We start from the raw sequence: 23,553 nt of genomic DNA on the forward strand, positions 1-23,553 counted from the left end.
TCGATGGAAACTTTCCCCAATTGGAATTTTTCAGAGTCTGAGCAAAGGAAGTGGGTCTGGGGGAAAGGTCAGAGGGAATGGGGTCCACAGGCAGTGCAGGAACAGGCACCACAATGGAAAACAGATGGGATTCCACCAGTGCCTAACGCTGGAATCCAGACTGACTTTACAATCTCTAACTATTAAACTAGATGTTTCCATCCCTGCTGTTTCTCTCGGCATCTTTTGATGGTGAAGAGCCTTTCAGTGATAAAGTGGGCGGCTCTGAAATGAGCCAATGGGCTCTGTTCATTCTTGGACTCTTTACTGATAAAACTGACGCGTGAGGAAGAAACTGGAGGAAGGATTTCTCAAACCAATCCTGGAAAAAAATGGAGGAAAGAGTGAGTCGGTGTGTTTGTCGGGACCATGTAGGATTAATATCCGATAGCAGAAGTCCCAGATTAATTTAATCAGAGTGATACTCTCGATGACTGAGAGTAATACCGAACGTCCCTGTGCTGCAAAACAGAATATAGTACAACAGGCAAGAGAGGGTTAAATGTGGCCCATTGTTTTTTCACTCTCTTAACTGAGGGTTGGATTAATAGTGTGTCTGCCTCTGGTCCAATATCAGTGAGAGATGAGATTGCATCTTTTGTCTCTCCAATGGGATCTTTCTGGATAACACTTCGCTTTGCAGCTCAGTCTGCAACTGATACTCTGGCACTGTGTCTCTCCGCGCTATCTCTCACCGTATCTGTCTCGCTTTATCTCTCTTTCTGGTGCTGTATATGAACACACTGATAGGAAGTGTAAGACTGACAGTGTATGTTTGTCTTTCTCTAGTGCTGGACATGAAGGTGTGATATTGTCTGATATAAAACAGAGAGAATGGGATGTCCGGGCCGGGCCTCACTGTAACTGGGGATGTGTTCGGCTCCAGTCCCAGTTCAAGGTCATCATCTTTTCACAGATTGAGGGCAAGTGTCTCTGTGAGAAGATAACACTGGTGGAGAAACTCCGCATCATAACTCAAACCCCAACAGATGAGATTCTCAACATCAGCTGGAATAAGGTGTTTGTGAACTGCTGAACCCGTCTGGGAGGGAATGTGTGGGGAGATAGAATCGGGTCTGGGACTGAAATGGAAGGAGGCGGGTTGACTTGTTAACGAAGGGACTGTATTTAGGCAGGAATATTACTGACTGTTAATTGCAACGGGGCTTATTTAAAAGCTCCGGATTTCTGGAAATCTTTGAATATGAAGCCCGAGTCTGTAAGGGTTTGTGCGGAGCGCTGTGTTTCGGTTCTATTATCGATAAACGGTTTGAAATTGGCGGATGGAGAAAGCTGGAGGTGGAGCTGGAAGATCAGAGGCCGCTCTCTGCTCTGTTTTTCACTGTCTCCTCCGCTCCCTCCCTCTCTGTTCAATCCCCCATATGGAACCAAAGCGGATAGCTGGACTCTAAACTCGGTTCATTCGTCAACACGACGAAAGGCGAGTAATGTTTCTGATCTCCTGAGCACCAGGCAATTCACTGTTATTTGTTTCTGTACAGAGTTACATTTCAATGATTCCCCAGTGTGTTTAATGCGTTATGTAAATAATCTAACAAAATAGAACAGAAAGGGAGCGAAGCGCTGAATCCCACAGATGTAGAAAGGTTAGTCGAGCAGTTCTGGTGATGCTTTACGAGCCCAGCATGGCAAGTATTTCAAATAAATACAAGAAATCTGGTGATGTGCAGACTGGGGTCCATAAGTCACCATTTAAATTACCGGACTGTGGTCGGTGCCCTGACTCCAGTCCCATTAATACCTCATCTCGGCTACAACGACAATAAAGCAGCTCAAAGCCACGCTGGTAGCATGATATCAGCGTCTCCCTTCAGACAGTAACCAGCCCTTTCACAAATACAGTGGGTGGCTCTGAAAAGAGCCTTTCCATCGAGTTACATCGAAACTACGGCACAGAAACAGGCCATTCGGCCCAACTGGTCTGTGCTGGCGTTTATGCTCCACACGAGGCTCCTCCCTCCCTACTTCATCTAACTCTATCAGGATACCCTTCGATTCCTTCCTTCCTCATGTGTTTATCGAGCTTCCCCTTAAATGCACCTGTGCTATTTGCCTGAGCTGCGCCTTGTGGTAGCATTTTCCACATTCTAACCACTCTTTGGGTAAAGCAGTTTCTCCTGAATTCCCTATTGGATTTATTAGCGACTATTTTATATTTATTATCTTTAGTTTTGGACTCCCCACAAGTGGAAACATTTTCTCTATGTCTACCCTATGAAACCCTATCGTAAGACCTCTATCAAGTCACCCCTCAGCCTTCTCTTTTCGAGTGAAAAGACCCCCACTCTGTTCAGCATTTCCCAATAAGAATATCCTCTCATTTCTCGTATCATGAGAATCTTTTTTGCACCTTCTAAGTCCTTTATATAATATGGAGACCAGAACTGTGCACAGTACTCCAAGTGTGGTCTAATCAAAGTTCCATACTATTTTAACATAACTTCTTTGATTTTCAATTCTATCTCTCTAGAATGAATCCCAGTGTTTGATTTGCCTTTTTGTGACCTTATTAACTTGCGTCGCTACTTTCAGTAATTTTTATATCTGTACCACGAGATCCATTTGCTCCTCTAGCCCGTTTAGACTCTTAATATCCAAGCAGTGTGTGACCTCCTTATTCATCATTCTGCAACTTTATTAATGTCCTCTTGCATTTTGATGCATTCTTCCTTTGTATTAACTGCATCGCCCAATTTGTTGTCCACAAATTTTGAAATTGTACTTCCGATTCTCGAGTCCCGAATTGTTCATGTAAATTGTGAACGGTGGTCCTAACACCGATCCCTGTGGAACTCCACTTCCCACCTTTTTGACAATCTGAGTAACTACCCTTAACCTCTATTCTCTGTTTTCTGTTTTGTTGCCAGCTTGCAAACCATTCTATCACCTGTCCCTGAACCCACGTGCTCTGAACTTAGCCATGAGTGGACAATGCATTACCTTATCGAAGGCCTTCGGAAAATCCAAATATATTGCATCAACTACATGAACCTTGCTCTCCTTGGGTCTCTCTCAGAGTGTTTACACTGCCCGCTCACCCTCACTGATATTCTATCTTTGAACTGCTGTAATATTGTCCTTTAGTAATATTGCTGCTCCTCCTCCTTTCCCTATTTCCCTGACCATTCGAAAGATCTTATAGACTTGAATATTAAACTGCCATTCGTGCCCAGCTGGTATTCAGGTCTCTGTAATGATTTAATGTAATTATCTAACTTTACTCAATGGCTGATGTGAGCTGCGGCAAAATGTATTTCCAGCCGGTCAAGTATTGCAGGTATCGACTGTCTCTTCAGTCCGATATCAGGTGAAGAATTACTGGCTGTTGTGTAATTTCCATTGATTGGGGGGTTGGCGACATCTACTGGGCGGAAACGGGAACTGCAACAGAGCGAGAAAGGATCCGTCAGAAACCAGTTTCAATGAAGAACAAAATCCAACAGCCTGCAGTGTCTGTTCAGGGTCTGATGTTTGAGAGCAATTTGATCATCCCTGATTGTCAGCGATGGTGGTATAGTGGTGAGCATAGCTGCCTTCCAAGCAGTTGACCCGGGTTCGATTCCTGGCCATCGCATTTCAGTATTCTTATTAAATTATTTCCATCATTAAGTTTGCCATCGAATTTGTTGCAGTTCAGCTGGATATTGTTTCCAAAACATAAACTGGGAGAATTACAGCAAAATATTTTCAACGTTAATTTATTTTTCCTATAGAAGGAATAGATGACAAATATACTGGAAATAGTGAGCTACCAAGGGTCTAACGAGAGTGAGGAAGGCAAATGATATGTTAGCTTTTATTGCAACGGTGTTGCAATATAAGAGTAATAAGGACTTGCTGCAATTGTACAATGAGGAGATATTGTGTAAAATTGGCCTATATTCGCTGGAGTTTAGAAGAATGAGAGATGATCGCATTGAAACGTGCCAATTTTTTAGACGGCTCGACAGGGTAGATGCGGAGAGGCTGATTCCCCTGGCTGGAGAGTCAAGAACTTGAGGTCAGAGTATCAAGATCAGGGGTCGGCCATTTAGCATCGACATGAGGAAAAAATTCTTCACTCAAAGGGTTTTGAATCTTTGGAATTCTTCACCCCAGAGGGCTGTGGATGCTCAGTCGTTGAATATATTCAAAGCTGAGATCGATAGATTTTTGGACGCTGATGGCATCAAGGTATATGGGGATGGGGCGAGAAAGTGGAGTTGAGGTCGAAGATCAGCCATGATCTGATTGAATGGCGGAGCAGGCTCGCGTATCGTATCGCCTACTCCTGCTCCTATTTCTTATATTCTTATGTAGAGAGCCTTATATCCAAGTGTGCTGATGACACTAAGTTAGGTAGCACCGTAAACATTATAGATGGGAGCAGAAAGTTGCAAAGGGACATTGATAGATTCAGTGAGTGGGCAAAACTGTGGCAGATGGAGTTCAACGTGGGGAAGTGTGAGGTCATCCACTTTGGACCATAAAAAGATCGATCAGAGTATTTTCTAAAGGGCAAGAAACTAGGAACTGTGGATGAGCAGAGGGTTAATGAGACCAAGTACAGAATTCACTAAAAGGTGCAAAAATAAGTTAAAATGGTAATGGTATTTTGATGTTTATTTCAAGGGACAGGAAATAAAAATGAGTGGAAGTTATGTCACAGTTATTCAGAGCTCTTGTTAGAGCTTATTTAGAGTATTGTGTTCAGTTCTGGGCACCGCACCTCTGGCAGGATAAGAACATAAGGAATATGAGCAGGAGTAGGCCTTACGGCCCCTCGAGCCTGCTCCGCCATTCAATAGATCATCTGCTCTTAACTGCCCGATCCCCATATCCCTTGATTGTCTTGTCCAAAAATCTATCAAACTCAATCTTGAATACACTAAACGACTGAACATCCACAACCCTCTGGGGTGGAGAGAACTGTATCGACGAAGATAAAGGGAATGAAATGAACTGTGTCAGACAGTTACATTTCGCTGCTCTGTCTGACCATTTTAGTCACTACTTCCCTGCAGAGGGATTTGAAAATTCGATGGAAAAGCGTTGGGTGAAAGATCCTTTTGCTTTCGAAAATCCTGAATCTATAATGAAGCTAAATTTGATGCCTGATCAAGAAAACGGGCTGGTGCGACTCACCTGTGACAGCGCACTGAAAACACGCCTCAAGTCATTCAGTTTGTCTTATTTTTGGATCAGTGCTTTCAAAGATTATCCACTGTAAGTAAGATTAGTGTTCCGTTCTTCCTGCCGTTCACAAAAACCTACATCTGCGAACTGGGATTTTCGACTTTGAGAAGGTTAAAAACAAGAGAAAGAAACCGACTCAACCGTGCCTGATATGCGTGGAGCGCTTTCATCTTGTGATCCAGATTGGAACGAGATCATGAACAACAGGCAGACACATCCGTCACATTAAGTAAGTGAAACTCAACCTGAACTTTTATTTACTGTATTGACACAATATTTCAAATGTTTTTCAAGTAACGTCGATGTCTAATTTTAGTTATTACTTGAAATGAAGTGAAGAGCATGGACTGACCTTTATTGGGATTTGATGAAAACTCCAGCCGGAAGATATTATTGTTTTGGATCCCTGGGGGAAGTGTTTTCTTTCCACTGGGTCACGAGGAAAAATGTTTGTGAAACACTGTTCCACATTGTACGGTCAGTGTCTGTTCAGCAAACCGACCCTCAATTCCTCAGTCCGTATTTCGAGAAACGCTTCTGTGCGCGACGCCGGCAAAAAAACACTGACCGACCCCCGGTGACTAATGGCGGCCGGAGGCCCCACAATCCCCCGCGCCCCAGAAACCCGTCCATCTCGCCAAGGCACTCATTTCGCGATCAGACTGCGCATGCTCCCCAGGCCCGCCCTGCATTCTGGGAGCGCTTCGCTCCTGCAGTTTGTCGCGAGTCGGACTCGGTGGAAACAGGAGAAGAAACCGGGAAGCGGCGGGTGGGACGAGGGAGGCGCTGGATGAGGGATTTAATGGAATGGTGCTCAGGGCACCCGGGCCGCCCGTCCGCCGGTCCCCCCGGCTCTGATTCGGGTTCTGAGCCGCACTCGGTGTTGCTGAGACTCCGCTCGGCCCCGCTCAGTGTCTCGGACCAGCACCGCGCATGCTCTGGCCATTGGCCCTTCCCGCGCCTGCGCGCTGCTTACCTTTGAATTGAGATAGACCGTATTCTACCGCGCGGGGCATTTTGGGTAAGATTATCGCCATTGTAAAACCCTCTTGCCGATATTTCTGTGGTGGTGTGTCAAAGGGCGAGGTTTACCAATCAAAAGCAAAAGACTGCGGATGCTGGAAATGTGAAACATAAAGAGAAAATGCTGGAAATCCTCAGCAAGTCAGGCAGCATCACGCGGAGAATGAAACAGAGTTAACGTTTCAGATTAGTGTTAAGGTTTTGTCAGAACTTGAAGAAGCGAAAGAATTAACAGTTTTTAAGCAAGGAGAGAGGCAGGGAAAGAGGGGGCGGGGAGGGAAAGAACAAAAAGGAAGGTCTGTGATAGGGTGGAGGGCAGGAGTGATGAAGCAAAAAAAGGGATGAAGGTGCAAGGCAAGGTGGGTGGCAATGGGTCAAGTAAATAAACAAAGGATGACTCCAGAGGAGCTTTAAAGGGCTGCAGTCAGCTGGATGCGTGAATGAGGCCGTGAGCCAAAGGAAGCGAATTTGAAGCGGAGAGAGAGGGACACGCTGTGTAACCGGGCGCAAACACTCATCCGCAGCCCAGACATCACTTCTTTCCCACGAGGCGTGAAAGGACTATATTAATTACAATAATCCATGTTATTTGATTTTGAATAGTTTACTTTCTAAATTGAATCATGTTTCTCCAATTATATTTCCCAACTCAGATTCAAGGCCTCCAACCCAACCCAAATGTTGGAGATGGTGCGATGGGTTTGGGTTTCAGCAGAGGGAGGAGGGTGAGTGTGTGAGACTGGGATTTACAGTCTGGGGGAATGAGCAGGAAGAATGTTCCATAGAAACTAGAATTGCCTGTTCTGAATTTCTATTCTGTATTCACAGTGAGGACTTTTGTAAACTCCAGTGCACTGAATGCGGAAAGAGCTTTAACCAGTTCCACAACCTGAAAAAAACATCGCACCATTCACAGCGGGGAGAAACCGTACACGTGTTCTGTGTGTGGACGAGGCTTCAACTGATCGTCCAACCTGGAGAGACACAAGGACACCCGTACAATGGAGAAACCATGGAAATGTGGGGACTGTGGGAAGGGATTCAATTACCCGTCCCAGCTAGAAACTCATCGACGCAGACACACTGGGGAGAGGCCGTTCACCTGCACTGAGTGTGGGAAGGGATTCACTCAGTCTTCCAACCTGCTGACGCACCAGCGAGTTCACACTGGAGAGAGGCCGTTCACCTGCTCCGTGTGTGGGAAGGGATTCACTCTGTCATGCAGCCTTATTGAACATCAGCTTGTTCACACTGATAAGAGACTTTTCAAATGTTCTGTCTGTGAGAAGAGCTTTAAAAGAAAAAGTGATCTGCTGACACACCAACGCACTTACACTGGGGAGAGGCCGTTCACCTGCTCCGTGTGTGGGAAGAGATTCACTCAGTCATCGAGCCTACTGATACACCAGCGAGTACACACTGGGGAGAGGCCGTTCACCTTCTCCGTGTGTGGGAAGGGATTCACTCGATCATCCCACCGGCTGAGACACCAGCGAATTCACACTGGCGAGAGGCCGTTCGCCTGCTCCGTGTGTGGGAAGGGATTCACTCATTCATCCAGCCTTCTGACACATCAACTCGTTCACACTGATAAGAGACCTTTTAAATGTTCTGACTGTGAGAAGAGCTTTCAAAGAAAAAAGGATCTCCTGACACACCAACACACTTACACTGGGGAGAGGCCGTTCACCTGCACTGAGTGTGGGAAGAGATTCAGTCAGTCATCCAACCTGCAAACACACCAACATATTCACAATGGGGAGAGGCTGTTCACCTGCTCCGTGTGTGGGAAGAGATTCACTCGTTCATCCTACCTCATTGAACATCAACATGTTCACACTGATAAGAGACCTTTTGAATGCTCTGACTGTGAGAAGAGCTTTAAAATAACAAGGGATCTACTGAGACACCAACGTATTCACACTGGGGAGAGGCCGTTCACCTGTTCCGTGTGTGGGAAGGGATTCACTCTGTCATCCAGTCTCCTTATACACCAGCGGGTTCACATGTGACTGCAGGGGTTGGATTCTGCTGTTATTACTGCTGTTAATCACATCCAGGACTGAACCGTGTTCATTCTGGCAGTTGGGGGCTGTTTCTGATGTTAATAATCCATTTCACTGGACAGCAGTATTAGAATTCTGTACAAGTGTCAAATAAATCAGCTTTCCTTGAAACACAGTGTTTCTAGTCCTTGATATCTCGATGATAAGAGAAGGTGATTGAGGACTTGTGATGAAGTGAGTGGAATCCATCTTAGAACTGAGTTCCTCCACCTTTTTAAAAGATGGATCAACAAGATGTCCAAGTCTGAAAGGACAGAAAATTCTATTATATCACAGGGTCCACTTCAATCAGCCTGCGCAGATTTCCACTACCCTTGTGTGGGAAAGAGATTCCTGATTTCACTCCTGGACGCCCTAACTCTAAATTTAAGTTTATGCCCTCTTGTTATGGATTCCCCCACCAGAGAAAATAGTTTGTATTTCTACCCTATCGAATCCCTTTATAATTTTAAATATCTGGATCAGATCACCTCTCAACCTTCAAAACTCAAGGGAATGCAAACCAAGGGAATACAACCGGTCCTCATTAATTTGACCCTTCATGCCTCAGTGTCATTCTGGTGAATCTGCACTGTCCCCCCTCCAAGGCCAATTTCTCCTTGGTGAGGATCAGTACTCCAGATGGGCTCTGAACAAGGCTCTGTAGAACTGAAGCATCACTTCCTCCCCTTTGTATTCCAGGCCTCGAGATAAAGGCCAACATTCCTTTTGTCTGTGATTATTTTTGTATCTGTGCACTAGCTTTTAGTGATTTGTGTACATGGACACACAAATCCCTTTGCTCCTCCACCGTTCCCAATCTCTCACTTCAAGAAAATACTCCAATGTTTCCTTCTTGCTTCCAAAGTGAATGATCTCACTCTTCCCCACATTGAACTCCATCTGCCACAGTTTGTCCATTCACTTAAACTGTCTCTTTGTAACTTCCTGCTCCCATCTACACCACTTACTGTGCCTCCTAACTTAGTGTCACCTGGAAACTTGGATCTACAACTCTCTATTCCTTCATCCAAGTTATTGATGAATATGGGGAAAAGCTGAGGCCCCAGTACTGATCCCTGGGGACACCACTTGTCACATCCCGCCATTCAACGAACGTTCCCTTTATCCCTACTCTCTTCTCCGACCTCCCAACCAATTCCAACACAAGTCACAAGGTCACTATCAATTCTGTGTATTTTTATTTATTCTATTAATCTCTTGTGCTGAACGTTATCAAATGCCTTCTGTAAGTCCACATAGACAACATCCATGGACACCCCCCTGTCCACCTTGTTAGTTACCTCAAAAAATCCAACTAGATTAGTCAGACATGACCTGCACTTCTTAAATCCATGTTGACTCTCTTGAATCAGCTCAGACTTGTTCAAGTGCTCAATCATTTTGTCTCTGATGATAGATTCCTGTAACTTCCCCACAACTGACCTTAAACTGACAGGTCTGTATTTTCCATGTTTCTTCCTCCCGTCTTTCTTAAATAACGGAGTGAGGTTTTCAAATTTCATCTCCATAGGCACAATTCCTCAGTCTGGAGAGCTTTGGGAAATTATGACTGATTCATCTGCAATTTCCCCACCCGTTTCCTTTAATATCCTGGGGTGGAAACAATCAGGTCCTGGAGATTTCATTCTTTGTTTGCAGTTATTTATTTATCCGATTGTGTGTAACAGGACTGAGTGTCCCAGCACTGACTGTGTACATAACAGGACTGAGTGTCCCAGCACTGACGGTGTATGTAAAAGGACTGAGTGTCCCAGCACTGACTGTGTGTATAACAAGACTGAGTGTCCCAGCACTGACTGTGTGTATAACAGGACTGAGAATCCCAGCACTGACTGTGCACATAACAGGACTGAGTGTCCCAGCACTGACAGTATTTATATATAAAGGGACTGAATGTCCCAGCACCGACTGTGAACATAACAGGACTGAGTCTTCCAGCACTGACGGTGTGTATAACAGGACTGAGTGTCCCAGCACTGACGGTGTATGTAACAGGACTGAGTGTCCCAGCACTGACGGTTTGTATAACAGGACTGAGTGTCCCAGCACTGACGGTGTGTATAACAGGACTGAGTGTCCCAGCACTGACGGTGTGTATAACAGGACTGAGTGTCCCAGCACTGACGGTTTGTATAACAGGACTGAGTGTCCCAGCACTGACGTTGTGTATAACAGGACTGAGTGTCCCAGCACTGACGGTTTGTATAACAGGACTGAGTGTCCCAGCACTGACGTTGTGTTTAACAGGACTGAGTGTCCCAGTACTGACTGTGTGTATAACAGGACTGAGTGTCCCAGCACTGACCGTGTGTATAACAGGACTGAGTGTCCCAGCACTGACTCCATGTCTCACAGGACTGACTGTCCCAGCACTGACTGTTCTTCCAGTATACATGGTGGAGATAAATGGGTGGGGTGGAATCCATGATAGGTTGGAGTGACATGCGGTTGTCGGTGAAGATTAAATCGGTTGGAAGAGGTTACAGAGATAGGGAGGGGGAGAGGACAATGGTGGGAATTGAACACGTGGATGAGGATTTTAAAATCGAGACGATGCCGGATCGGGAACCAATGCAGAAACTTACGGTTCACTGCCCAGCGAGTTCGCAGACTCCGCCAGTCAGGTCACAGGTGCAAATGGGAACGGCTGGAACAAGACACACAGTGAGATCTTACAACAGAGCACGGACGGTCTCAAAGACCACCTCCCTCCTTTGTCTGAATCCACGATCGCCGTCTTCACCATCTCCCAAAATCAATCTGCAGAATTATCCTCCCACTGCTTTCAACTCACCGAATTACAGTTCCAGATACCCAGCACAACCCACTTAATAAATGATAGTAATTATGTGGAGAGAATAGAGAAGCTGGGATTACTCTCTTTGGAGCAGAGAAGGTTCAGGGGAGATTTACCAGAATGGTCCCGGGGATGAGGGACTTCAGTTACGGGGAGAGACTGGAGAAGCTGGGATTGTTCTCCTCAGAGCAGAGACGGTTAAGGGGAGATTGACTCGAATGGTACGGGGGATGAGGGACTTCAGTTACGGGGAGAGACTGGAGAAGCTGGGATTGTTCTCCTTAGAGCAGAGACGGTTAAGGGGAGATTTAATCGAAGGGTTGAAAATGAGGAGGGGTTTTGATGGAGTCGATGGGGAGAAACTGTTGCCACTGGCGGGAGGGTCGGTAACCAGAGGACACAGATTGAAGGGAATTGGGAAAAGAGCCAGAGGGAGATGAGGAGAATGTTTTTAGGCAGCGAGTTGTTCTGATCTGGAATTCACTGCCTGAAAGGGCGGTGGGAGCAGATTCAATAATAACTTTCAAAAGGGAATCGGCTCAATCCTTGAAGGGGGGAAATTTGCGGGACTGTGGGGAAAGAGCAGGGGGAGTGGGACTAATGGGATCGCTCTTTCACAGGGCCGGCACAGGCGCGATGGACCGAGCGGCCTCTTTCACAGAGCCGGCACAGGCGAGATGGGCCGAGCGGCCTCTTTCACAGGGCCGGCACAGGCGCGATGGGCCGAGCGGCCTCTCTCTGTGCTGTTTGATTCTCGCTCACTTTTGGGCTCCGACCCACGGCCCGTTTGACGGGGAGGCGGGAGAGTGACTCCCCCCCGAGCCCAGCTCGACACCGGGCGCTGACAGAGTGGAGATTCACGGGGCCCGCAGGAGGCCCCGAGTAACTCCGCCCGTCTCCCCCGCACCCCCCCCCCTCTACCCCTGCTCTCCCCTCTCAGGCCACTCCCGGGTGCGGGCCCTCCCTCTATCGGCCTTGCCTCCGCCCACAGCAGCGCCCGCCCGCCCGCCCGCCCGAGGACGCCATCCTCATCCTCCCGGCGTCGGCCTGTTGCTAGGGGAACGCGGCACAGCGACAGCGCGGCGCATGCGCGGCGTCCCTGGGGCCGGTGCGGCACGTACGCGTCGTGACATCAGCGCGCAAATGTGAATGACGCCGCCGCCTGTCACGTGATGGGAGGAGTCAGCCCAGGAGCATGGGGGGAGGGGAGAGCTGTCAATCAAAGGACCCGGAGTCAACACTCACTGCGCACAGAATTTGTTTAAAAATGCAAAATCTGCAAGAATGAAATCAAAATAGAATTGAACAAAAAAAGCAAAAAACTGTAAATGAAAAATTCGGAATTAAAAGCTGAAATGTCCAAACTCACATCAGGCTGATGGTCTGGGTCCTCCTGCCACTATTCGTCTTTTGTACCTGGGGCACAGGATGAGCAGAATGTTTGAATGTCACTTTTTTAATGCAGAGGGTGCTGGATGTATGGGATGGACCAGCGAGGGAGGCAGTGGGGCCTGATTGTATCAGCAAATTCCAGAGAGTTGGCTAAGTATCTGATCGCGGTACCTTGGGATATTACAGGCTAGAAATTGGGATCTTCAAATTATTTTGGTGCATGTGCACTAGTTTTAGTGATTGGTGTACCTGGACACCCAAACCCCTTTGCTCCTCTACAGTCCCTAGATTCCCACTATTGAGACAATACTCCTATTTTTCACCTGGTGCCTGCAATCGGTGCTCTTTGTGGAACTCCCCACATCTTTGCCGTCCAGCTATATTTCCACTCTTCACTAACCAATTGACGCAGTGAGACGGAAACTTTTCTTATATTTCAATATTTAGTTTATTTCATTAAATTGATGGATGCACACAGTTCAATGTAAATACCACGGTTACAATTCAAAACAACACAGCACAGATTCTACACACGATGATTCCATTCTTACAATTCAAAACACAGTATATAGTTTCTAATACATGCTGTACAATACAAAGTGAAATGGCCTTACAAGGTGGCCTTTCCCCATCGAGCCTTTGCATAGGCCGCTCCTCACTTCAATATGTCCCACAGCACTTACTCCTCGACCTTTGAGTGTGCCATTCGTCAACACTCCGTCGTCGACAGCTCCTTCAGCTGGAAGGGCTTCCTTCACCGAGTTGATTATCTTCCAGCAGCAGTTGATATCTGTCTCAGTTTGCGTCCTGGAAAACAGCCCGTAGAGCACAGCGCCCTGTGTCACAGAGCTGTTGGGGATGAACCAGGACAGAAACCAACTCATCGCTCTCCACACGTACTGCAGGGAAGGCCAGTCCCCCAGCAGATAGACGATGATCCCGCCACGCTGCAGCATCGAGGGAAGCTCACGGCAGCGCTGAGATACTGTGTGCAGGAAAGACCGCACTGGGAGGGCCCTTCTTATCACCATCCAGGCTACATCCTGGTGGCTGTTGGTCACTTCCGGCGATGAAACGTTCCTCTAAATGGTTCCGACCGTCTGGTCGGGGAACTGACCAACCGGATCTACACTCCCCTTTCCCTGCAGGACACTCAAAATGTTCTGTGCCGTCCACTGTTTGATGATCTTGTAGTAGAAAGGGTTAACTTCACGACAAGAGGTGGGGTACGGCCAGCGTGGCCAGACCCAAACTTCTCAGTGTTGGGACGATAACTGCCATTGGTATCAATCCCCAAACTTACTCAATTTGATTACACGGCTTGTGGGTGTAACAGGCAGAGCTGCAGCGTTTCAATTTACACTCATCTGAAGTTCCCTTGAACCACCCCTTTATATAACTATCTTGGCTCAAATTTAGAATCTGACTACTTTCTATGAGATTTAAACCTTTGTTGATCCGGGTCAGTAAAAATTCTCTGAACATCTTCTGCTGGTGGGAACTCGAGGGTCTCGGTGGACAAGGCGGCCAATCAGTGATTCGGGCCAATCAGTGATTCGGGCCAATCAGTGATTCGGGCACGAGACACATTTCCCTCTTTAATTCGGTCTTTTGTTTGGAAGAGCCCTGGACTGTGATGGGTGTAAACTTTAACCTTCTGACTTCCAATGATGTGGAGGGACTTAGAGAGGGCACAATACAATGAAAGTAACTGCCTCTCTCATTCTCTGTAGTTCAGCTCAGCTCCCTGGAGACGAGATGATGTAAAAGTAATGGTAAACAATTTTACAACACCGAGTTATAGTCCAACAATTTTATTTGAAATTCACAAGCTTTCAGAGGCTTCCTCCTTCCTCAGGTGAATGTTGTGGAAATGAAATCCTCGAACCCTTCGTATTTATAAATCACAGAACAATACCTGGTGATTACAGACAATCTTTCCAACTGCGCATTGCCAAGGCAATCACAGTGTGCAGACAGAGAGGTGTTACCTACAAGGCCACCGAATATACAAACCACCAAAAAAAAAACAGAGAGAGAGAGGCAGAAACATAGAAAAGAAAGCAAATGACCCAATATATTAAAAACAGATAACATTTGTTCGCTGGTGCGGTTACGTGTAGCGTGACATGAACCCAAGATCCTGGTTGAGGCCGTCCTCATAGGTGTGGAACTTGGCTATAAATTTCTGCTCAATGATTTTGCGTTGTCGTGTGTCTCAAAGGCTGCCTTGGAGTATGCTTACCCGAAGGTCGGTGGCTGAATGTCCTTGACTGCTGAAGTGTTCCCCGACTGGTAGCGAACCCTCCTGTCTGGCAATTGTTGCGCGGTGTCCGTTCATCCGTTGTCGCAGCGTCTGCATGGTCTCGCCAATGTACCATGCTCTGCGGCATCCTTTCCTGCAACGTATGAGGTAGACAACATTGGCCGAGTCACAGGAGTATGAACCGTGCACCTGGTGGGTGGTGTCCTCTCGTGTGATGGTGGTATCTGTGTCGATGATCTGGCATGTCTTGCAGAGGTTCCCGTGGCAGGGTTGTGTGGCGTCGTGGACGCTGTTCTCCTGAAAGCTGGGGAATTTGCTGCGAACGATGGTCTGTTTGAGGTTGGGTGGCTGTTTAAAGGCGAGTAGTGGAGGTGTGGGGTTGGCCATAGCGAGGTGTTTGTCCTCATTGATGACATGTTGAGGGCTGCGGAGAACATGGCGTAGTTTCTCCGCTCCGGGGAAGTACTGGACGACAAAGGGTACTCTGTTGGTTGCGGCCCGTGTTAGTCTTCTGAGGAGGTCTACGCGATTTTTCGTCTGCTCAGAGGACGAACGCGATGGACACCTACAGACGCTGAAAGACGCCCTAGTAAGAACGGGATATGACGCTCGACTCAGCGATCGACAGTTCCGACGGGCCACAGCGAAAAATCGCATAGACCTCCTCAGAAGACGAACACGGGACGCAACCAACAGAGTACCCTTTGTCGTCCAGTACTTCCCCAGAGCGGAGAAACTACGCCATGTTCTCCGCAGCCTTCAACATGTCATCAATGACGACGAACACCTCGCTATGACAATCCCCACACCTCCACTACTCGCCTTTAAACAGCCACCCAACCTCAAACAGACCATCGTTCGCAGCAAATTACCCAGCTTTCAGGAGAACAGCGTCCACGACACCACACAACCCTGCCACGGTAACCTCTGCAAGACATGCCAGATCATCGACACAGATACCACCATCACACGAGAGGACACCACCCACCAGGTGCACGGTTCATACTCCTGTGACTCGGCCAACGTTGTCTACCTCATACGTTGCAGGAAAGGATGCCCCAGAGCATGGTACATTGGCGAGACCATGCAGACACTGCGAAAACGGATGAATGGACACCGTGCAACAATCGCCAGACAGGAGGGTTCCCTCCCAGTCGGGGAACACTTCAGCAGTCAAGGACATTCAGCCACCGATCTTCGGGTAAGCGTTCTCCAAGGCGGCCTTTGAGGCACACGACAACGCAAAATCATCGAGCAGAAATTGATAGCCAAGTTCCGCACCCATGAGGACGGCCTCAACCGGGATCTTGGGTTCATGTCACGCTACACATAACCCCACCAGCGAACAAATGTTATCTGTTTTTAATATAACGGGTCATTCTCTCTCTTTCTGTTCCTTTCGGATGTTTCTCTCTCTCTCTCTGTCATTTGTTCTGGCCGTTTGTATATTCGGTGGTCCTGTATGTAATATCTCTCTGTCTGAACACTTTGATTGCCTTTCCAACGGGCAGATGGAAAGATTATTTGTAATCACCAGGCATTGTTCTCTGACTATATATGCGGTAACCTTCAAGGAATCCCACACTTCACCTGACGAAGGAGAAATCCTCCGAAAGCTTGTGATTTTCAAAGAAAACTGTTGGACTATAACCTGGTTTTGTAAGATTCCTTACATATTATTTCCAGATTAATAACAGCAAACCATTTCATGTTAGAATCACATCTTGTATTATTTCACAACATCGCATTTGATGGGGAAAATATAATTCCTGTCTGGTGTTTCCAAATTAATCTAAAATATTGGATTGATATCAGTCACTTTAGTGAATTCATTGATGTAAATTAATCCATTACCGTCCGTCTTACGACATCGACAAACGTGAGAATCTCTTTCAAAGACCTTTTGTTTAATTTCGAATGAATAGTCATCAGGTGCTTCTATGATTTAACTAATCTAACAATTAGATTCAGTGGGTATTTCACCCCGTTCTTCAACTCCTCTCTGAATTTAGTCTGGTTCACAGCATAAATACACGTGTTGGTGCAGGAACTGAGAAGTTGAAGCATGAATCCGGCTGACTCAATGTCATTGACCGTATAGGACTGGGCGTTGGTTACACGTGGACAGATAACATAAAAAACTGCTACGCTCCATAACAATATAAAACTGCCTGATATACTGAAGAGTAAAATGATGGATTTCCTTCGGTTCTCCGTCTCTGGATCCTTGTGATTCGCTCCATTGCTGCGGCCCCGGAGTCCGCTGCGGACTCTACTGGCCGCTAAAATGTGCCTGGCGGTGAGAACATTGAAAAGCAAAATCAGAATGAATGGGAGACAAGGCATTAACACAAGATTAAACAAGTCAAAAGCTGCCCATGCGGGTGAAGTGAAAAAGGTCGGTTTAAAGACACAACCCCGGGGTACATTGTCCATTATATATTCCGGGTCAAATACGAAGTACCAGGGAATGTTTAGTAAACAGCTCAGCGCACTCACCACCCCGATAACAACAGCCGCCGTTTTCTCGGTGCAATATTTTGTTTTCAGCTTCTGACAACAAATGGCCACAAATCGATCAAAGGTGAAAGCGACAGTGAACCAGACAGAGGCCGCCGTGTTAATTAAACTCAGTATTTCAATGAGACGACACACGGGGGTAATGTTCAAGAATAAAACTGGGAAATAAATATCAACAATGCGCCACATTATGACATCAGTGATAACGACCAGGAGAACGGCCGCCGCCATTCCCACCAGGTAGCGAGTGATACATTTGGAGAGACCGCACTTTCCTCGGGACAGGATCACAATCGCCACCAAGTTAACTGTAAGAGAGAGAAACGGAAGGAGAGAAATTACTGATCAGACCTGGAGACAAGGCGGCAGTGTGACAGGGTCTGGTGTAAAATTTCCAGCTTTGTTGTTGCATCAAACGGTGGAAACTGATTCATTAACCTGGGCAGCGCTTTCGGACAGATAAATGTTTTTAAACACAATAATCAATAATGAATTGGGAAATTGATACAGAGAGTGAATAAACTGAGCACCAGATCCACTGGAAGGGCCGAGTGAGGGGGCAGTGCCAGTGGGGAAGGGAGGAGGGATTTAAACACCGGGATTCCAACAGGTTAAATCCGGATATGGGCTCCAGATGGACGGGAAAGTGAGCGAGGGACGAGAAGGTGAGGGGACAGGGGGAGGTTTGTTGCTCTGGGTGGAGAGAGCCGACTGGAGCTGGCACAAAACGGGAAAGACCAAGATCCGTGGGGGTGAGTTTGAAGCTTCGGATTGGATTAGAAGAGGCAACTGGAGGCCGAGCGAGCGAGTGCGTTTGGGCGGGAGACCAAGGAAAAGGACATGTATGAGCTGGAGGGGAATCAGTAGCTGATAGTTTGGGAAAGCGAATGAACTGAGGGAACGGATGAGGAAATGGAGGATTCGATGCCGTGGGAGGAGAGGCTGGGATTCACAGGGAGAGACTGCAGGAGGGTGTTGGAGGAAATCTAATCTATAGGTCCAGCTCACACAATCCAATTCATGAATTCAACCATTAATTTCTTTGGTTATTGGTGTCAATGAACTGTTCGTTGGTTACATAATGTGTTCAATAAATTTAATTTGCATATTCAACTAAAATTACATTAAAACACAATCATTGAATTCGCCTCGTTCTTTATTGAATAAAACTGACACATAGCTTCTGGAATACAATATCCCCATAATTCAAAGCGATAAAGAAATCACTGATCCTATTCTTTAAATACATTTCAATTATGTTTATGAATTCAATCAGTAAACAAGTAAAAGGAACATTCACATAAACAGAACTAGGAGCTGATAGTGATAAACACACCCGGAGAGAGTACAATAAAACTCTCACAATCTGACAACATCCTGATAAAAAATTCAAGTCACATTTCCACTTGATAATTGTACTGGAAGTTTCAGCAGTTCATTCCGATGAATTATTCACACCGCTGCTGCTCTCTCTCTCTCCCCTCTTTCTCCTTCTCTGACTGTGTATCTCTCTCCTTGTCTCTCTTTTTCTATTGTTCCTTCTCCCCCTATCTCTCGTTTTCCTGCTCAGTTTCTTTCTCAATCGCTCCTCTCTATTTCTCCGCACTCTCTCTACTCTCTTCCTCAATGCCCCTTTTCACATCCGAGTAAATCCGAACATCCTGCGCCTGCTTTCCCTTCACCAGCCCCGTGTTCAAACGATTTTGTTCTTAGTGTCAGTTTGTTAAATGGTGAAGCCTCTGTGAACAGTTTAATGTTTCTACAGATCATCCAAATCTCCACCTGATCACCTGCACTGTTCACTTCACCTACAATGCATGGAATAAACAGAATTGAAACCCTCTTCCAGACACAGCTCACAACAATTGAAATTCCTTCTCCTGTAATTATAAAGTACAGCGTTAGATGGCGGCATTGTTCAATGAACAAAACGCCGACATCACCGCTGCCACTTATAATCCACGGATAAATAGAAAGGCTCCTGATTCCAACAGATAAAGTGCAAACTGATACAACATAACCTCAAAACATTGCATTTTACAGTGAATTCATCGACAGTGAAGCAGAGAATGAGATGTGAAAGAATCAGCAACAAACTCAGTTCAGTAGCCAGACATCTGAAGCGGTGTCAGATACACACACAATGAAATTATCTTTCATAACAGTGATAACCAATAATACATTGAAATCCCTGTTAAACCGTACCATGTTATCGGGGAGGGAGGACATTGCGCCGCCTCCTTGTGACACCGTGACCGTGAGCTGTCTCATTATCAATCACTGAAAACACATTGATGACAAAATATTCCAGGACAGGTTAGTTCCACAACATGAAACTGTGAACAACTCCTGATGGTCTGAGACCAGCTCTTAGCCCAGACACCTGATTCCAATACAGTCAGTACAGAGAATAATCCAGTCACAATGCCAGGGTTGGATATACAAGATCATAAGGCATACAATGCAGCTGCTATAAGACAACAATAGCAGAGACTTAGGACAATCGATCAACTGATAGAACAGAACAGTCCACTGTGTAATACACGATGGGAGAAAAATAATGCCAAGTACAGCAGCAGAGTTAATACCGATTTAGACCATGAACAGCTGAGATAATGGCTTACCTGGAACTCCAACGGCTGCAAGGACAGGATAATAAATACATTCTATCTGATACATTATTGAATATCCCATTTCTGTGAGAAGCAGTAATGTCTGTTGGCCTGGAAACCGCAGCTCCGGCAGGCACTCTGTGTGGATTCATTACAGCGATCCCTGATTTATACAGGGGGTAAATCTCCACTGACACGGTTATACCCCTGATCATTGCTATTAGTTACAGTCATTTGAACAAACAAATTTCTTCAGCAGCTTTGCCCAAATGTAAGTGATGACGTGGATATATCACAAACATCTCAAAGTTCAGAACCTTGTCTTAATGAGACCTCTCTCAGGAATAAAGTTAAAAGCTGTGCTCAGAAAGGACTGGTCCAACAATGAGCGGCTCCATTTACAGTTTTCATATAATTGTATTGACCATGTTCACTCCTGCCGATTCAATTATAAATTTTACAGATTTCTCCACAATGTGCATTGAATCCAGGGACACAAGTAAACCCGTTTCACTCTGTTCCTGCAGTTTCCCAGTTAAAGTATGAATTTTGAGTCTCTGACACGAAGACAGTCTCTAAAAGGGACCCCATCCTTTCAGGCAGTGCTTAACAACCCTCTGTGTAAAAAATATGCTCCACATTTCCCCTCTATTCTTTTGGCAATTATTTTAAACCTATTACCTCTGATTACCAATCCAGTTGCCAGAGTATGCAGTTTCCACTACTTGCTCTATAAAAAACCCTCATTATTTTGAACACCACTCATGGTCTCCCCTTAACCTTCTCTGATCTAAGGAGGACAATCCCAGCTTCTCCAATCCCTCCACATAACTGAAGTCACTCATCCCTGGCATCACCCTGGTAAGTCTCCTCTGTACCGTCTCCAAGGCCTTTACATCCTTCTTAAAGTGTGATGCTCAGTGCTGTACACAATACTCCAGCTGAGGCCTAACCAGTCTTTTTGTGAAGGTTTCACATGACTTCCCTATTTGTGTATTCAATGCCCCTATGTTCAAACCCGTGTATCCCATACGCTTGCTTAACCACCTTATCAACTGGCCCTGCCACTTTCAAAGATTTGTGAATATGCACCCCCAGGTCCGACTGCTCTTCCACCGCCCTCAAAACAGTACATTGAGTTAAATCGAAACTACAGCACTGAAACAGACCATTCGGCCCAATTGGTTTATGCCAGCTTTTATGCTCCACACGAGCCTCTTCCCTCCCTACTTCATCTAACCCTTTCAGGACACCCTATTTCTTTCTCCCTCTTGTGCTTATGTGGCTTCCCTTTAAATGCATCTACGTTATTTGTCTCAACTACTCCCTGTGGTAGCGCGTTCCACGTTCTAACCACTCTTTGGGTAAAGACGTTTCACCTGAATTCCTGGATTGATTAGAGACTATCTTATATTTATGACCTCTAATTTTCGTCTCCCTCATCATCTTAATGACCTCTATCAGGTCACCCCTCGTCTTCTCTTTTCTACAGAAAAGAGATCCATCCTGTTCAGCCTTTCTTGATAAGGATAACCTCTCAGTTATGGCATCATCCTTGTGAATCTTTTTTGCACCATCTCCAATGCCTTTATATCCTTCCTATAATATGGTGACCAGACTGTGCACAATACTCCAAGTGTAGCCTAACCAAGGCTTCATACAGGTTTAACGTACCTTATTTGCTTATCAATTCTATTTCTCTAGAATTGAATCCCAGTGCTTGATTTGCCTTTTTTAAACCTGCGTCGCTACTTTTCGTGATTTGTGTATTTGTGCCCGAAGATTTTATTAAAATTTCAAAGTATACTTCATTTCTTAAAATTTAAGGATATACACATTTCAATGTAAATCACAATTACCGTTCAAAACAATACAGATCGTTCACACAATGACCTCATTATTATAATTCAAATCACAGTACATATCTTCGAATACATGCTGTACAATACAATGTGAAATGGCCTTATACAGTGGCCTTTCCCCATAGAGCATTTATGTAGGCCGCACCTCATTTCATTACATCCCTCAGCACGTACTCCTGGAACTTGGAGTGTGCCAGTCGGCAACACTCGATCATGGACAGCTCCTTCAGCTGGAAGACCAGCAGGTTTCGGGCGGACCAAAGGGCCAACTTCACCGACTTGATGGTTTTCCAGAAGCAGTTGATTTCTGTCTTGGTGTGCGTCCTGGGGAACTGCCCGGAGAGCACAATGTCCTGTGTTACTGAGGTGTTGGGGATGAACCCGGACAGATAAAAATACATCTGTCTCCACATCTTCTGCACCAAGGGTCAGCCCACCAGGAGATGGACGATGGTCTCCTCCTTGCTGCAGTCTCGAGGGCAGCTCGCGGTGGTTCTGAGATTGCGTGAGTTTTGGAAGGACCGCAGTGGCAGGGCCCTTCTCACCATCATCCAGGCTACATCCTGGCGCCGGTTGGTCAGTTCTGGCAATGAGTCATTCTGCCAAATGGCATCGACCGTCTGGTCGGGGAACTGCTGGAACAGATCCACCCTCTCCTTTACCTGCAGGACTCCCACTGTCTGGCGGCCTTGTGGTCGTCAGGATCCTCTCCACCTGGGACAGGTGGGGTTGGGGGATTACGGTTCAGTTGGCCGAGACGTCTTTCGTCTGCTCGGCCAGCGTGGCCAGACCCAGCCTTCTCAGTGTGGGGGACAGGTAAAAACGCAGCACGTAGTGACACTTGGTGTTTGCGTACTGGGGCTCCACACATATCCACAGGCAGCCACACACAAAGGTGGCAATCAGCATCAGAGTAGTTTTGGGGACAGTCTTCCCCCCTTTGTCTGGGGTCTTGGACGTGGTGTCCCTGCGGACAAGTTCTGCCTTGGACCTCGAGACAAAGTGCAAGATAGCTCGGGTGACTGTGACGGCGGATCAGCGGGGTATGGGCCAGACCCTGGCCACGTGGAGCAAAACTGCGAGTACCTCACACCTTATCACCAGGTCCCTGCTGGTTATGGAGAGGGAGAGCCCCACCTACATAACAAGCTTCTGTTTGGACTTGGCGACCCGCTCTCCCCGTTTCATGGTGCAGGCCAGGGACCCCCCGAACCACATGCCCAGCACCTTCATATAGTCGAACCTAACAGTGAAGGGGACAAAGGACTTGGCCTCCACTTGCCAAATAACATGGCCTCGCTTTTATTTCGGTTCACTCTAGCCCCCGAGGGCAGCTCGAAACAGTCGCAGATGCCCATCAGTCTGTGAACCGACCGCTGATCAGAGCAGAAGACGGTGACGTCGTCCATGTAGCGGAAACCTTTAACCTGAGAGCCTCCACTGCCTGGGATCGTCACCAACCCCCCCCCCCCCTCCCCCATGCCTGCGACCTTCCTGATGGATGCAGCAAACGGATCGATACAACACACAAACAAGACCACAGAGAGAAACAGCCCTGCTTGACTGCAGATGTGAATGGAAAGCTCTCGGACTCCCAACCATTGATTAGGACTGCGCTATAGATTTCCGTGTAGAGCGGTCGGATCCAATCGCAGATTGCCTCCTCAAACTACATTTTAAAGAGCACGTCCATCATGTACATGTGGGATATTCAGTCGAAGTCCTTCTGCTGGTCCAGGCTGATGAGCCAGGTGTTCACCCCGCATCCTGCACGGAG

At 46.6% G+C, this 23,553-nt stretch overlaps 2 protein-coding genes and 1 non-coding gene across 8 annotated transcripts in view; 2 read left to right on the top strand and 1 right to left on the bottom strand.

Annotated features, from left to right (window-relative positions):
- Positions 1-23,553, bottom strand: part of LOC137318393 (zinc finger protein 3-like) — a 626,361-nt gene that overhangs the window by 7,579 nt on the left and 595,229 nt on the right. The window lies entirely within an intron of this gene.
- trnag-ucc (transfer RNA glycine (anticodon UCC)) lies at positions 3,563-3,634 on the top strand. The gene has a single exon. It is a non-coding gene; the product is annotated as a tRNA-Gly (tRNA).
- Positions 7,092-8,270, top strand: LOC137318353 (zinc finger protein 623-like). The gene has a single exon (XM_067981239.1). It carries the CDS (start codon positions 7,260-7,262, stop codon positions 8,268-8,270), a length of 1,011 nt encoding a protein of 336 aa, XP_067837340.1. The 5' UTR covers positions 7,092-7,259.

This window comes from Heptranchias perlo, unplaced genomic scaffold (assembly GCF_035084215.1).
Source record: "Heptranchias perlo isolate sHepPer1 unplaced genomic scaffold, sHepPer1.hap1 HAP1_SCAFFOLD_70, whole genome shotgun sequence".
Taxonomy (NCBI): Eukaryota; Metazoa; Chordata; class Chondrichthyes; order Hexanchiformes; family Hexanchidae; genus Heptranchias; species Heptranchias perlo.

Bases quoted from the DNA above. Each gene is read 5' to 3' on its own strand.
- LOC137318353 (XM_067981239.1), top strand. From the start codon at position 7,260: ATGGAGAAACCATGGAAATGTGGGGACTGTGGGAAGGGATTCAATTAC.